At 37.1% G+C, this 16,103-nt stretch overlaps 1 protein-coding gene across 1 annotated transcript in view; it reads right to left on the bottom strand.

The window, feature by feature from the left end:
• RANBP17 (RAN binding protein 17) overlaps positions 1-16,103 on the bottom strand; it is a 350,271-nt gene that overhangs the window by 29,920 nt on the left and 304,248 nt on the right. The window contains 2 exon segments of the mRNA XM_074212426.1: positions 12,385-12,523; positions 15,169-15,383. Of these exon segments, the coding sequence (XP_074068527.1) occupies positions 12,385-12,523; positions 15,169-15,383 (354 nt within the window).

The following is a 16,103-nucleotide window of genomic DNA, read 5'->3' on the forward strand; positions in this document are numbered from 1 at the left end:
ATAATCTTCATTTATGGATAAGAAACTGAGGTACCATAGGTTAAGTAAGTTTTATAGATGTGGAAATAGAAGTTTTGAGAGTTTAAATGACTCCTGTTATCATGCAACTTATATATTAACTGAAACAGGATTTGAAACCAGGTTCACCATAGTATGCTGCCTCTCCTATGCCTTTACTCATGCTTTTTTTTCTTCTTGGTTTACATTCTGATTCTGAAGTTAATTGTAGGCATTTTGGGCATACTGTGCAGTTTACAAAATTCAGTTTATAGTTTATTTCAAGTGTACAGATGTAAACTGCCAAGCATACATCACCCAAATGTCACATAGAGTATCCATGAAAGCTTTCCTGTGGTTAGCTTTCAGAATGGTTTATACTAGACAAAAAAATAAGATTTTTCAGAAATCTGAATAGACCTCCAAAACCAGAATTGAGGGTCAACCAATCAATTCACATTTAATGAGTTCCTACAAAATATATGACCCATTTATCAGAGAATTGGGTATTAACCTGTTCTCAGAGAGAGGAGTCATGAACATCATATAATTCAGAGAAATGATGTAGATGAACAGATTAGTCATAATTAGAGAAAGTAACTAAACTGGGATGAAATCTCTTTCCAGAAGATGAAGGGACTAATCTGAGGTCACATAAGTACTAAACGTAGAGATGGGATTCAAATTCTCCTGACTCCATGGCCAGTGACATCAGAATAATGGAATTAGGAAACATTTGAGCTATAGGGCAAAGGAGGCTTAGGTATGGCCAGGAAAAGTGGAGAGTCAGGGTCTGAATGTCATTGAAGGACAAGAGATCCCAGGAATTAAGATGCAAAGCAACCAGGTCCATTAGAGCATCAGAGGACTTCAATCATACAACTGAGGGTCTTAGGAATGACCTCAATAGTCGATTTACTTTTAAGTGTCCTAAAGATGCTATGGTGTACATGGCAACTTCCATTTCTAGACCATAAAAAAGAGATAGACTTGTTGAGCCTTGCAGCTTTCACTTTACCATCAATTCCCACAGCATCTTCCTTTGAAGTCCAATCAGGAGTGTGAGCCCAGTAAGTAACTTAACATCTACAAAAGACAGCAAAAAATAGCATGGCTCTGGTTTCCCCTCACCAATGAGTAGCAGTCTGCTATCAATCTTATGAAAATTATAAAGACTTCACATAGAGTTTAGTGATCACATGCCATGCAGGTTGCATTAAGAGGTTCCAATACACTGAGTCAGCTGTGAAAAAGCCATGTAAACACTTTAGACAAGAAGGCTGGAGTGTTTATCCTTGCAATAAAAGCAGAGGAGAGCTTCCATTACAGCTGATTTATAGTTGGGGGCTTCAAAAGAAATAAATATTATTTCAGGGGATATTATAAAATGTGGAATCAGAGGGAATATGGGGCGTTTGGTCAGAACTAGAATGAATAGTGCTGAGAAATGAGTATTTTTGGCCTTTTTCATCGGTGGCTCAAGCTATCGCATTAGATTCAAACGTTAACATTCCCAAGCCATAAAGGCAGCGACAAAAAGTCATGAATCTTTATATTCTGCCCAAGTGAATAAGTCAGCTCAGGGGATTTAATTTTCTAAATAAAAGGTTAGATGCTTTATTTTTATAATTTGGAGAATGACATATAAGTTCTAATAGACACTCTGCCCTTTCCAACAGCATGCAGTTTGGCAGTTTATCAGGGAAGTTGCCTTTCCTTGCTGCCATGCACCTCCCCAGGGATACATTGTTAGTCCTGCTCCCCTTAGCCTCACCATTAGGAGTTGGGAAACAACTTTCAAAAAGTTAACTACATTGGCATCAGTCATTTTTTCAGTCATGTCTCACTCTTTGTGACCCCATTTGGGGTTTTCTTGGCAAAGATACTAGAGTGATTTGTCATTTCCTTCTCCAGGTCATTTTACAGATGAGGAAACTTTTGACTAATAGGGTCACACAGTAAGTGTCTGAGGAAGATATATTTTCCTGACTCCCAGCCCAGAACTATATCCAAATTAGACAACTCTCTTCTATGTAGTTAGAGCAGCTAGGTGGTGCAAAGAATTGTCTAATTTGGATTTAAGGATAACAAGGAGTTTAAGCTGGCTCAAAAACTCTTATCACAGAAGGGAAAAAACTTTGGGAAGGAATGATTTGGGGAGGAAGGTTGGGGTTTGGGAAAAGGTGTTGGAAGGAAAGACTAGTTGGGATGAAAAACAGTAGATTAAATTTCCCAGTGGGACAGAGTTATTCCGGGACTATTATAAGAAGTAGAGGGTCAATAATCTATGATCTTTAAAGACAAATAATGGGAATCATGACTCAGTGAACTCAATGGGGAAACCCACTCCTTCATTTAAGGAACATTTATTGAAGGAAACAAGGTTTTATTAAGTACGTAGTATGTGTCAAACACTATTCTAAGCACTGGAGATATATACACACAAGCAAAAAGACAGCCAGCCCATGTCTTCAAGGAGCTTATATTCTAATGGGGAAAGACAACTAACAAAAATGAGATGAAAAGAGGGAGGGAAGGGAGAAGGCACCTGGTGCAGAAACACTGCTTTCAAACCCAGAAAGTCCAGAATAGGGCAAGGAGAGGAATGAAAGCAGGCAGGCCTGAGCCCCTCCACAAAGCATGGGGGAGGGGATGGGTCTTGCAAAGGGAGAGAAGATTGTAGATTTAGTGGGTAGGCTATTCCAGGGGGAGGAGAACCAAGGTGTTAAGGAAAGTTCTAGGATGAGACTGAGGTAGAGGCATAGTTTTGAAGTCCAGAGAGTTAGAAACAGGGTTAAAAGAGCATCTAATGTGTGTCCAATGTTGGACTAGGCACCAGCCTAGGAAGTTAAAGACATATCTCTGTCCTTGGAGAGATTACTAACCAGATGAAGAGATAAAGGTTAACAGGAAATGAACTGATGGCAATTGTAAGATAATATATGAATGAAATCAAAGCAACATATAAGCACAGAAGTGATGAGCATGGAGTTGGAGGGGTGAGTCCCTAAAGGCTTCTTGCAGGTATTTTGAGCTAGTTATTGAGAACTGCTGGATCTTGTTTGTGGAGGTGGATTGAAGAGAGATCATTTTAAGGAAAGAAAATACCAGGTGGGAATTATGAAGATGTGACTCTCAGGTTGGGGGGTGGGGCAAGTAGATTATTTTGCTTGAGACATAAGTTCTGAGGGTAACAAGAAATGATGAATCAGGAAAAGTGAATAAGAATTGCTGGTGGTCTTGAATGCTCTACTGAAGAACTTAGATTTGGCAAAGTAGACCATGAAAGACAGTATGGCATACCAGATATAGACCCTGTTTCAGAGCTAAGAAGACATGGTTCAGGTCCATTTATCCACTGTACAACCTAACTACATGGAGAAGAGTTGCCTAATTCTACTGATTGTATGACCTTGTGCAAATCTCTCGTAAACTCTCAGGTCTCCAAGCAATACTCTAAGACTAAGATGCAGAATGGTTGCCCATCTGCATTGATAGAAGGAGATTCTTTCTCTGGAGATTCCATATACTAAGGCAGTCTTAATATGAAAAAAAGGCCATTGGGAAAAATGAGAAATTCCTGGTAGCAAGGGGCTCTAGGTGGTGTTTGCCATAAACTTGGAACTGAGTAAAGAATCCTGTTTTTGCAAGGTAATGAGGTTAAGTGGCTTGCCCAAGGCCACACAGCTAGGTACTTAGTAAGTGTCTGAGGCTGGATTTGAACTCTGGTACTCCTGACTCCAGGGCCGGTGCTCTATCCACTGCGCCACCTAGCTGCCCCTCATCCTTCATTTTTGAGGAGGATCAATGATATCACAATGTTGGGGTAAATTAGTGGATAACAGGAAGGACTTGTAGGTGAACTGGATTTAAGTGAGGCAGAGTTGCACAAAATTGTGAGCCTCATTCTCTCTTCCAGGGTCATTGAAGCCCCAAAACAGGATAAAAGTCAAGACAACCAGTGTTGGCCTGGGATTCAGTGGATGACCTTGGTGTCTTTGTGTCAGATCCAGCTCTAAGCACTTAAAAATGCTTGCTTTAGCTGAATTCATGGCGATTGGAATAAATTGTTTTCATTTTTCCATTCCTCTGGGGGAAGTCTTTATATGCTTGCGATAGCCATCCCCCTAAGTTATGAATAGATCTAGATCTGGCTTCATAACTTGTCTGCTTAGGCAGTTTACCAGGGTGTAGATGCTGCATATACTACAGCCTGAAGAAAGATACACCAAGGGGCAGCTAGGTGGCGCAGTGGATAGAGCACTGGCCCTGGAGTCAGGAGTACCTGGGTTCAAATTCAGCCTCAGACATTTAATGATAATTACCTAGCTGTGTGGCCTTGGACAAACCACTTAACTCCATTTGCCTTGCAAAAACCTAAAGAAAAAAAAAGAAAGATACACCAAATTTTAGGCAAAATCAGTAAGAATCCTAGGCAAGAATCAGTAAGACTTAGTGATTGAGTTGATGTGGGGAAGAAGAGAAAAAACTGGGAAATAATTCTTATTGTGAGTTTGGGGCAACAAAAAGATGATGAGGCTATTGACAGTGATGGGGAGTCTTTAGGAGAAGATAATGAATTTAGTTTCATAAAGTCACAACCAGAACTCTAGAAGAGGTAAAATAGGTTAGAGAGTCAGGGTTAGAATAACAGAGGTAGCAATCATCTATTTTGAGGAATAGCTCAAAATGGGAAAAATTTGATCTTTTTGAATCAATGAGTAAAGATGGAGAGTACAGGCATAAAGGCTGAAAAATCAAACAGAGAAAATAAAGAAGTCTAGGAAAACCATAAACTATAAAACCCTAAATCAATAACATCATGAAAGTTCAATTGAGCAGTATCAGACACAACTGGAGAAGCTCAGGCAAACAAAGTAGTCTTAGCTTTACCACAAGCCCTTTCAGTGTACATAGTGCTTTGCATCTATTTCCTTGTTGGCTTCTCAAAATTCTGTGAGACACATAATAAAAATATTATCATTCCTATTTTACAGATGAGAAAAACAGAGGTTTAGATAATAAGTGACTTGTTCAAGGCCACTCAGCTAGTACCTGCCAGAGCCAGGGCTTGAAATCAGGTCATGAGTCAGCTCAAGGTATTTTCCACTGGACCAAGCAAAGTCTGAGAAATAGTTTATGTAATGGTGGAATAAGACCCTGTTTTTATTTGGATCTGTGCATTTTCCCTGACTTTCCCCTCCTCCCCTTTACTATTTTCTTTTTTAGGATTTTGCAAGGCAAATGGGGTTAAGTGGCTTGCCCAAGGCCATACACCTAGGTAATTATTAAGTGTCTGAGACTGGATTTGAACTCAGGTACTCCTGACTCCAGGGCCAGTGCTTTATCCACTATGCCACCTAGCCGCCCCTTCCCCTTTACTATTGAGTGCACACTATGTGTAATATACTGTACTAAATGATACCTGGGGGTGGGGGTGGGGAAAGGGGATTTTCGCCTTCCATCAAATGTAAAGATATAGTTTTGACTGCCCTTACTTTTCCAATTTTTTTCTTTCCTTTTTCCTTTCTCTATACTGCAATTGTCTTGAAGTTAATAAAATCAAATATCATCTTTAATCAAATATCTGGACAACGATCTACTAAAATGTTAATGAATGATGGCCAATTACAAGACTACTGAATTTTTTATACCACATTGAACATATCGGACTAGTTACTTTCCTATCATTGATTCAATTACTTCCCCAACCCCTCTACTATTCTTTCCACTGAGAATATACTCCTAATTCTATAAAATCTAAATAGATTTGTGACTTGAACAATATTTAGAAGTATCTTCTTGTAATTCATAATCACCATAAAAGAATACTGGTATCAACCTTCTTACATACTTGACTATAGTCTCTAGACACCCTGGGTAGTGAGAGGGAAGTGGGTCTGGGGTTCACAAGACCTGGGATTCAGTTTGGGTGCTTGAATAAATGTAGCAGGATCCGCCACATGGTGGGTGTTATAATGATCCTAGCTACTGGTCTTACTACTAGATTAAATGAACAATTCATCACATGCTTGTGTTTTCCATCTTTAGTGAATTTAAGATTGGATCAAGGTATATAATAATTTCCTAAATAATAGGATGAATAAAAAAAGCAAGCAAAAAGCATTAAAACTAAGCTTCTATATAAGAAAATGATTTCCATGGACAGAAAGACAGTTACTTGAGAGAGCATCTCAGACAGATTTCATGGTCTCTGAGATGCCTTTTGTTGTTGTCTTTCCTCCTATCTTGCATATTTAACTCTGAACGTATCTATTATCTTTGCACTTACATACACATGTGCTTTCTCCTCCCAATAGAATCGAAGTTCCTTGTGAAGAGGGATTATTTAATTTTTTTGTCTGTATCTCCTGCAAGAAGTTCAGGGCCCTGTACATGATAGACACTTATTAAATGCCTACTGACTGATTCACAGTGCTAGTCATTCAATAAGTTCTTAAATTTAATTCTTTGCAGCTTTATTCTAGTATAGTTAAAACTCTTCTCACTCCACAAGTGGACATATTCTATAATAAATGTACCTGTGAGTACTTAAAATACTACAATCATATGCACATAAAAATGGATTTGACCTCCCAAACCACCAATCTCAAAGATCTCAGAAATTAGAAAAATGGAATATGTTTCATTCCTTGTTCTTTTTTTAACCTTTTATATAAAATTAAATTTTCTCATCTAATTTCCCTGTAACAATTCTTCCTCTCACACCTCACTTGTATAAGATCCCTTCCTACTCAGTATTTCCCCAAATTTTCCTTACAGCTACCCAATTACTAATTAACAACCTTGGACACAGGTTCACTTTTCTATGTATAAATAGTAAACAACTTGTCCATATTGAGTCCTTTGTAATTAATTTTTGATATTTACCTTATATTTCTCTTTGAGCTTCTATGTCAAATTTTCTATTAAGTTCAGGTCTCTTTGCAACAAAATCCTAAGAATCTGACAATTCACTGCATGTTCATTTCTTTTTCATTCAGGATTATGCTTAACTTTGCTGCACATGATATTTCTTTTGCTCTTTGACATAAAGTGCTCATTTAATTTAATATAACTACTGTTAGGTCTTTTGTAATTTTAATTATGGCTCTACCATAATTGCATTATTTTTTAAAATCTTGTTACTCTTAATATTTTCTCCTTAAGATTTTCTGGGAGTTTTAGCTGTGATATTTCTGTCAGTTTTCCTCCTTATGATCAGTGAATTTTTTCTATTTCTATTTCCCCCCTTTGTTCTAACAATTCCAGACAATTTTCCTTATTTCTTGTATTATTGTAACAAGAGCTTTTTTTCTTTTGATTATAGCTTTCAGGTAGTCTGATAATTCTAATGTTTTCTCTTCTTGATCTGTTCTCCAGATTAGTTGTATTTCTTATGAAGTTTTTCATCTCTCCCTTTTTTTCATTCTTTCTTTTTTATTATTATTATTTCTTGGTCTTTAATAACTTCACAGGCTTCCCCTTTCCCAATTCTAATTTTCATGGAGTTATTTCTTTCTTAAGATTCTGGATCTCCTTTTTTCAGTTGGTTAACTTTCGTTTTATAATCTTGTTTTTCTGGTTTATTCTTATTTATTTTAGTTTTTCCTCAATCTTATTTGGTTTTAAAGTCTTTTTTGAGTTCTCTGAATTTTTTTGAGCAGGTAGCTTTTTGACTTTACTCTTTAGAGTAGGTGAGGTTTATTTTTTGGTTCAATATCTTCTTATGAAGATGAATCTTCGTTTTCTCTATTCCCATAGTAACTGTCTATGATTGGGTTCTTTCTCCTTTTCTTGCTCATTTTTAATTAAAAATAATTTTTTAAAAGCTTATTATATTTACCTCTAGCCCTGAGGTGTTGGGATGGTGCCTCTGTCCTCTGGTGCTTTATCCTGAGTGCAACCTTTGGACTTTTCACCCCTCTAAGTCTCTCCACATGTTGTGCTGGCAATGATCTTACTCCTTGAGAACCCTACAGTGGCTATAACCTTCAGTTCACACCTCTGTCCTGGAACCAAGACCAATGTCCACTGACAGCAGGAACCCAGCATCACTGCTTCTACACTCACCAGGCATGTGCTGTTCCCTTCCTGACCAGGACCATGAGAGCAGCTGGGCCATGCTGGCCTCCCCACTTTGTCTGGGGGATGAGAGCTCCTGTCACTGAGGGGAAAACTACTTTACACCCAGCTGCTCTTTGGGTTCATCTCTTGTTGTTTCAGAGAGCTAGCCTGGAGGTGTTTATGATTCATTCTGGGCAAACCTTGGTCTGGGGTTCTTTTTCAGATCTTTTCCAGTTTGTTCCAGGAAGACAACTGTTCTGCCCCATCTCTTGCTCATTTTTGCCACTTTAGGTTCACTCCGAGATACTTTTGTGGAGGAAATCTGGAGGGCTTGAAATTTTCCAAACTATTCTGTCATCTTCCCAGAATTCTCATATCTTGTTCTTTTTCAATTTGTATGGTTCAAGCAGAATGATTGCATTTCTTCATTTAATCAGTATTTACTGACGATCTACTATAAGTGAGGTAAAATACTAAGACAATATAGAATCCAGACAATAACAACTAAATTTATATAATATGTTAATATTTACAAAGTACTTTGTTGTTCAGTTATTTAAGTTGTGTCAGATTCTTTAGGACCACTTCTGAGATTTTTTAGTTTTCCTTTTGTTTTGCAAGGTAATGGTGTTAAGTGATACTTTTGAGATTTTTTGTGGCAAAAACACTAGAGTGACTTCCCATTTCCTTCTCCAGTTCATTTTACAAATGAGGAAACTGAGGCCAATATAGTTAAGTGACTTTCTCAGGGTAGGGTCACCCAGCTAGTAAATGTCAGAGGCTGAATTTGAAGTCAGGTCTACCCGACTCCAGATCCAGTGTTCTATGCACTGTGCCACCCAGTTGCCCTTATATTCCCATTGATACTGACAATGCCAAGAGATCTAATGCAAAGCTTCATGAGAGGGCATAGATAAGTTGGCATCTGTACCAGTGGAGAGAGTTGCCCACACTGAGGAAATAACAGATTGATCCAAATATCAAAGTTAGGGAAAAATGATTAGTTATTCAAAAGAAGGGTGATCTATTCTGGAGGCAAACAACCCTTTTGTTGTCTTTTCTTAAAGAATTCACTTTAAGAAAAGGGTGGCTAACTGCTTCTCAGGAATGTTGGTGAGGGGGATCTTGTTCAAATATATTTGGAGAAAATGGTCTCTCAGCTCCCTTCCAAATCAGAGATTTTGAAATTCTGTGATTATTATTCTCTTTATATCAGATCAGAAAACTTGGGTTCAAAAAAAGTTGTGTCATAACCAATAAATAGGGATGCTGTGAGGATTGAATAAAATACTAGATGTAAAACAGTATATAAACAGAAGGTAATGGGGTGGTAATATTTCTCTGAAACCATTTCATGGCATACTCTGGGCAAAAATTTGATCAAATAAAAGTACAAAGTACTTTGCATAAATTATATTGTTTGAACCTCAAATCAATCTTATTATATAGGTACTATAAGTATTATTCTCTCCACTTTGGAATTAAGGAGATTGAGGTTAGTTGTTGATGTGACCAGAGACCTAGTCAAGGATGTGTCAGAGGTCACACTGGAAAAGGATCCAAGTGTCCTTAACTCCTGGTCTTGCACATTTCCCACTCTTTCCTAGACTGACTCCCAAGGACATGGAAATCTAGGCAATATAGAAGCAAAAAAAAAGAGAAATTAATAAAAATCTGTTAAATATACAAAAAAGAAAAGCTAGTCACAATAACAACATATATAGAGAAAGTATTTAATCTTTTTCACATCACTTTCACATAATATTATTGATACTGATCCTAATAATTCTGAGAGAATAGCAGGAAGGAAAATATAATTCCCATTTTATAGATGACACAAAGGTTCACAGAGTGTGAAAGACTTATCCATGTGTGAGTGATAGCAAGGAAGGAAAGAACTTGAACTTGAAACACTAACAATGGCTCTTTGTACATACTGTGCTGTCTCAGCTAGATATGGGAATAATGATTTACTATACAAGGCAGCACATAAAACAGGAGCTGACATAGTAGAGCAAGAGCTCAGCAAGATCTTGGTTCAGGTTCTGCCTCTGACATGTTCTGACATGTGTTACCCTGAGCAGGTCAACGAAACTCTCAGACTTACAGACAAGACTGAAAGCTAATAACCTGCATTGGTGGAGGGATGACACAACTAGGAATGCAGAAGTGAGAGAGTTGACTTTTTGCCTGGGCAACTGAAAAATACTCTTGCAGGTGGCAAAATCTGATTTTATCTTGAAGCCTTAATAGTATATGAATGGTTAGAGATGGGGTTGGACATTCCATCCATTTGGAGAGAACAGCATGAACCAAGGGGGGAAAAACATGAGAAAGAAAGGAAAAAAAACATAAAAAAAGTTGCATAAAGTGAACATTGTATGTTCTGCTTTGAGTCCATAGCTTTCCCCTGGATGCTTTCTCTATTTTCCTTGAGAGTACCACCGTCCTTCTGGTAGCTCAAATCTGTAACTTCAGTCATTCTTCATTTTTATCAGTACAAAGTCTTGTTTAAACTATGCCCACAGCCTATCCATTCCCTTCACAGGCCCTCATCACAACACATTTGAAATACTGAAAACAAAATACTTCCTTCTTCCAGCCTCTCCCTTCTTCAAAACATTTGCATATACTTAATCAAATAATTGTCCTAGACATCTGACCTTGTCACTCCTCTGTTTAAGAAGCTTCTGTGTCTCCCTACTGCCTCTTAGATTAAATAAAATTTCCTCAGTTACATTTAACATTTTTTGCAGTCAACCACCAGCCTATATTTTTAGGTTTATTTCATCTTTCCCCTTCATAAATTGTGTCCCAGTCAAATGGTTTATTTGCTGTTTTTTCTATTTTCTAAATTTGACCTTCCATAGCCTGTCAATATGCCTTTGCACATGCTGTCCATCATGTTTAGTACACACTTCATGCACCTCTGTCTTTGATATGCTCTCAATTTCTTCAAGGATCATTTTAAGTGCTACCTTCTAGTTAGGAGCAACCTGTCCTTATCCCCCTACTTATGAGTATTCACATTCTCCCCAATCTACATTTATATTTATACTCAAAGGCAACAACATATGTGTATAAAATACATATACCACACATATGCACACACATATACATATATGTATGTGTGTCTATCATAGATGTTGCACATTATAAGTTCTTAATAAATGCTTGGACTACTGGGTCTATATCCTGAATAGATCATGAAAAAGGGTAAAAACATCACTTAAACAAAAATCTTCATAGCAGCCCTGTTTGTGGTGGCAAAGAATTGGAAATGGAGTGAATGTTAATCAATTGGGGAATGGCTAAACAAATTATGGTATATGTTTGTTATAGAACACTATTGTTCTGTTACAAACCTGGAGGGATAGGAATTCAGAGAAGTCTAGAAGAATTTGCATGAACTGATGCTGAGTGAGATGAACAGAACCAGAAGAACACTGTACACCCTAACGGCAACAGGGGGGTGATAATCAATCTTAATGGACTTGCTCATTTCATCCGTGCAACAATCAGGGACAATTTTAGGGTATCTGCGAGGGAGAATACCATCTGTATCCAGAGAAAGAATTGTGGAGTTTGACCAAAGACCAAAGTCTATTATCTTTAATTTTTTTAAAAAAAGGTATTTTATTATGTAATTTTGCTCTCTTATATTTTATTTTTTCCTTAAGGATATGATTTCTCTCTTAAGACATTCAATTTTGATCAATGTATAGCAGGGAAACAATGTAAAGACCATCATACTACCTTCTGTGGAGGGTGGGGGGAGTGAAGCGAGATTGGGGGTAAAATTGTAAAATTATAAAAAGATTAAAAAAAGAAAAAAGAAATGCTGGTTGGATTGATTCTGTGCTTCCCCCACTTTTTTTCACACATACATGCACACACACACACATCCACTCTCTGACATATCATATTGGATATAATTTTGCCAGGTACTGCTGCTCACTCAATGCTTGACCAAAGATAGATATAATAAAGTATTATATCTATGGCTGGCACACAGCAAAGTCATACTAGGTCTCTCTAAAAGACAAACAATTTTGCAAATTCTTTTAACTCACCAGAGCAAGGAAACATAGAAATGTTCAACAGTAACCACAATTAAACAAACAAAAAAATACATTTCAATATAGAAAAGGGGCATTTCACATTAGCTTAGATTTCAGTTATAAAATCACCTTTTGCTTCAGATTCATGACAACTTATGTTTTCCCCCTGATTTTAAGATGACTGCTGAAATAGTACATATATTTAAGCAGCTAAAATTATATATTTCATTCAAAACCCAGAGTTCTATGTGATCCTTACCAAGAGCAGTTAGTCCTTCAGAAACAGATGTGAGAAAGTACATGAGCACCTGAGGCTCTAAATTAGTGATGAAACTCATGTGGTCCTGGGTGAGACATTCCAGGAGAGGGTAATAAGACTGGCTCAATTTCCGATATTGCTGAAACAAACAATGACAAGTCACAGGTAAGAAAAATGAAAACATGCTACAGTTCAGTAAAAATGGTAGTTTATAATGTAGGAAATCACAAGGCTGTTTAAATGAGAGGTCAATAAATATACAGAATAATGACTTAATAAGTCCCAATTCAGCATTTAAAGGATTTTTAGTTGTAGTCTCTGATCTCTAGAAACCTTTATTTATGAAACCAGCCATGCAATAAGTAATTTCAGTTTCCGCTTATTATGTACTGAGTGCTTAAATACAGGTCAAATCTCTGTTGAGTAAACACTGGCTGGTTTTCCAAATTACTATTATTTTTAAGTCTGAAATTCAAAACCACCAAATACAACTTGAGCTAAGAGGCCTATTTCTTAAGGCTTGCCAATTTTTAACCTCTACATGAATTTTTATTACTAAAAATGTGATCTTACTTTGACCACTGGTCTACCTTTTCATATTTAAGTGTGCCTCCTCCCAAACTTGTATTTAACTGATTTGTATATATGAGTTATATACAGATATATAATTTGTATTTATGCTTCATATATTTCAAAATCTGTTGTCTTTCCCATTAGAATATAAGCTTCATGTGATTAGGGATTGTTTTTTTCTTTGTCTGTGGTATTCCCAGAGCCCAGCACATAGTAAGAACATAATAAATACTTGCCTAATTTGATTAACTGTGCTTACAGAATGCCCATGAATCAAACTGCATCAAAAGTTACTAAATAAATGGTGCGGCACTTATCCTTCGCTAACATGAATAAGTTCTTAAGACAACTCAGCTTTCACATGCCATTCTCTGATTCATCAAACAAGGGATAAGGTGGGGAAGACTGCCAACCCACCCAAAGCATTTGTGAACTAATCAGGTTACAAATTTGGGTATCCTGGTGACAGGAATTGTTGCTTAACTGCGATAGCAGTTAGAGTTAGAGAAACTTGTCATCAGATTCATCAGTATCAATTCAAGACCTACCAGATCATACTGAAAATTTTAATTAATTTTCAGTTTATCTTTTTTATAAGATATCATCTTTGATAAGCACTACCAAGACTTATTAATGTAAGGCATGGAGCACCATATATATATATATATATATATATATATATATATATATATATATATATATATATATATATATGTGAAAGTAAAGCCAGAAAGTTAGAGGATGGCCCTTCTAATGAGCTTGAGGCCAACAGGATCAGTTCTCTTTTTTTTTTTTAGGTTTTTTGCAAGGCAAATGGGGTTAAGTGGCTTGCCCAAGGCCACACAGCTAGGTAATTATTAAGTGTCTGAGACTGGATTTGAACCCAGGTACTCCTGACTCCAAGGCCGGTGCTTTATCCACTACGCCACCTAGCTGCCCCCAGGATCAGTTCTCTTAATGTCACAGGAAGTCTCTCTGAGTTCCAATCTTAACATTGGTGGCTGAAACACCAGCTGAGTCTAGAAAGTAAACAGAGGTCTTTGTGGGAGACATATTAGGTCCAAAACAGTGGTAGTTAAATAATTGTTTTTTGACTTTCATCCTCCTCAGGAAGATGATATAATCACTTGCAAATGAACTGGAATTAAGAGAGGGAGGGCTGTGCAAGTCACCAGCCTCATTGCACAGTGGTCAGATAGGGGTCAGGGCAACTGGAGATGGCCTGGATGCAGTGGAAGAACTCGGCCTTAAACCTTTTTAAGGTCTAATTTTGTCTGAGGCAACACCCATTTGGTGATTAAGGCTACATTCAAAAATTAGTCATAGAATATCCACTAGTCAACAAAAAAAATCAATCTTATAAGTAATAATGAAACTATAGAATCACACAGTTAGAGAGGGCCCTAGAAATGATGTAATTTAACATTTACATTCTATGGTTGAGGAAATATGGTGTTAAGAAAAAGTGATTTGTCCAAATGTCACAATGCTAATGAGGGCCAGAACTGAGCTTAAAACTGAGGTCTTTCAAATTCAAGTCTAGGCTCTTCTCTCCATGCCAAGATTTAAATAGAGGGGGAGGACCAAAATAGAGAGAGAGAAAGGAGTCTTACAAGACCTAGTCCAATCTCAAATTTTCTACCTCAGAAAGCACATCATTTCAGAAGTTAGAGCTCTTTATCACTCAGTGTTCTACTCAAAAAGTAGAGCTGTACATCACATAATTACAGGTACAGTTGTCAAACAATGAATCTGAATTGCCAATTATACTTATTCTTTTTTTTAGGTTTTTTGCAAGGCAAATGGGGTTTAAGTGGCTTGCCCAAGGCCACACAGCTAGGTAATTATTAAGTTTCTGAGACCGGATTTGAACCCAGGTACTCCTGACTCCAGGGCTGGTGCTTATCCACTGCTTATCCACTGTGCCACCTAGCCACCCCTAATTATACTTATTCTTGATGCTGAACTAGGGGCATTCTGGATGTTCAATTTGTCACAAGGCAATATTTGCATATTTTCAAAATAATCTTTAAAACATAGAGAATAACTCCAATATTCTGAATTGTATAAGATAAATCAAGTAACCTGATTGGAAATATAAAATATTCTGGCATGGTTCTAGCTCCCTTGGCCTCATCATAACAATTCTAAGCCTGTGGTGGTGTTATTTCATATTTCACACAAAGACTCCCACGATGAATGATTGCTTACTAGCAAGTCGCTATGGGACACTGAAAGCAGCATTTTGACAAAGGCCTGGAGTACGTTGTCAAAATGCTTGTCCCCATACAACTTGAAGACGCCAAAGCTGACATAATTTCCACATAAGGCAGACTTGAGAGCAGAATAGCAGATGGAAATGCCCTTGAGTTTCATTGGATAAATCTGATCTTTTGAGAGGCTCCCAAGGGATAGGATCTGATTACCTGTTTTAGGGTAAAAGAAGAGAGAGAAACTGACATAAGTAGATGCAAATCAAGGCAGTTACAGGGGCATGTCATTTAACATTTTCATTTCATTGCTAATTTTCACATTTCATACCTATTGTTCCAAGAGCTGTCCATTTGGATGCAATTAAAAACAATTAAGTGTGGATTACCTGGAAAATGCCATGGGCCTTAGGAATACCAGTATGATAATAATCCAAAAAGCAAAGGGTAAAATGAAACATTGAGATAGAAATTATTCTAGTATTGACCTACTTACTTCATTCTTGATTTTTCTGCTGCAGATGTTAGATGACCGTTTGTTAACACTGTACTCAAATACAACATTGCCCATCAAAATACAAAGATGACTCTACATAAGAAACTCAATATTTTCTATGTAGTGGTGATACTGCTCACAACAGATACAACAAGGACTTTTGCTTGGCTAGGCAATTACCCAAGAGTTTTTTACGAATTCAAAATTATTTCATTAGCACTGATTTTTTTAAAATTTCTCTACTCTCTGGAAAAAAGCAGCACATCTAGAATAAAAATTAAACTGCATTTACCAAATTAAAAAGTTAAGGTAACTATGAAATAATGTGGTAATAATACACTATAGACTGGCAGGATATAGGGAATGGATGGAACTTTACATATCTGCTCATTTTTCATAAAAAGAAACTGAGGCCCAGGGAGATTAGGTGACTTGACTGT

This window comes from Macrotis lagotis, chromosome 1 (assembly GCF_037893015.1).
Source record: "Macrotis lagotis isolate mMagLag1 chromosome 1, bilby.v1.9.chrom.fasta, whole genome shotgun sequence".
NCBI classification, from domain to species: domain Eukaryota; kingdom Metazoa; phylum Chordata; class Mammalia; order Peramelemorphia; family Peramelidae; genus Macrotis; species Macrotis lagotis.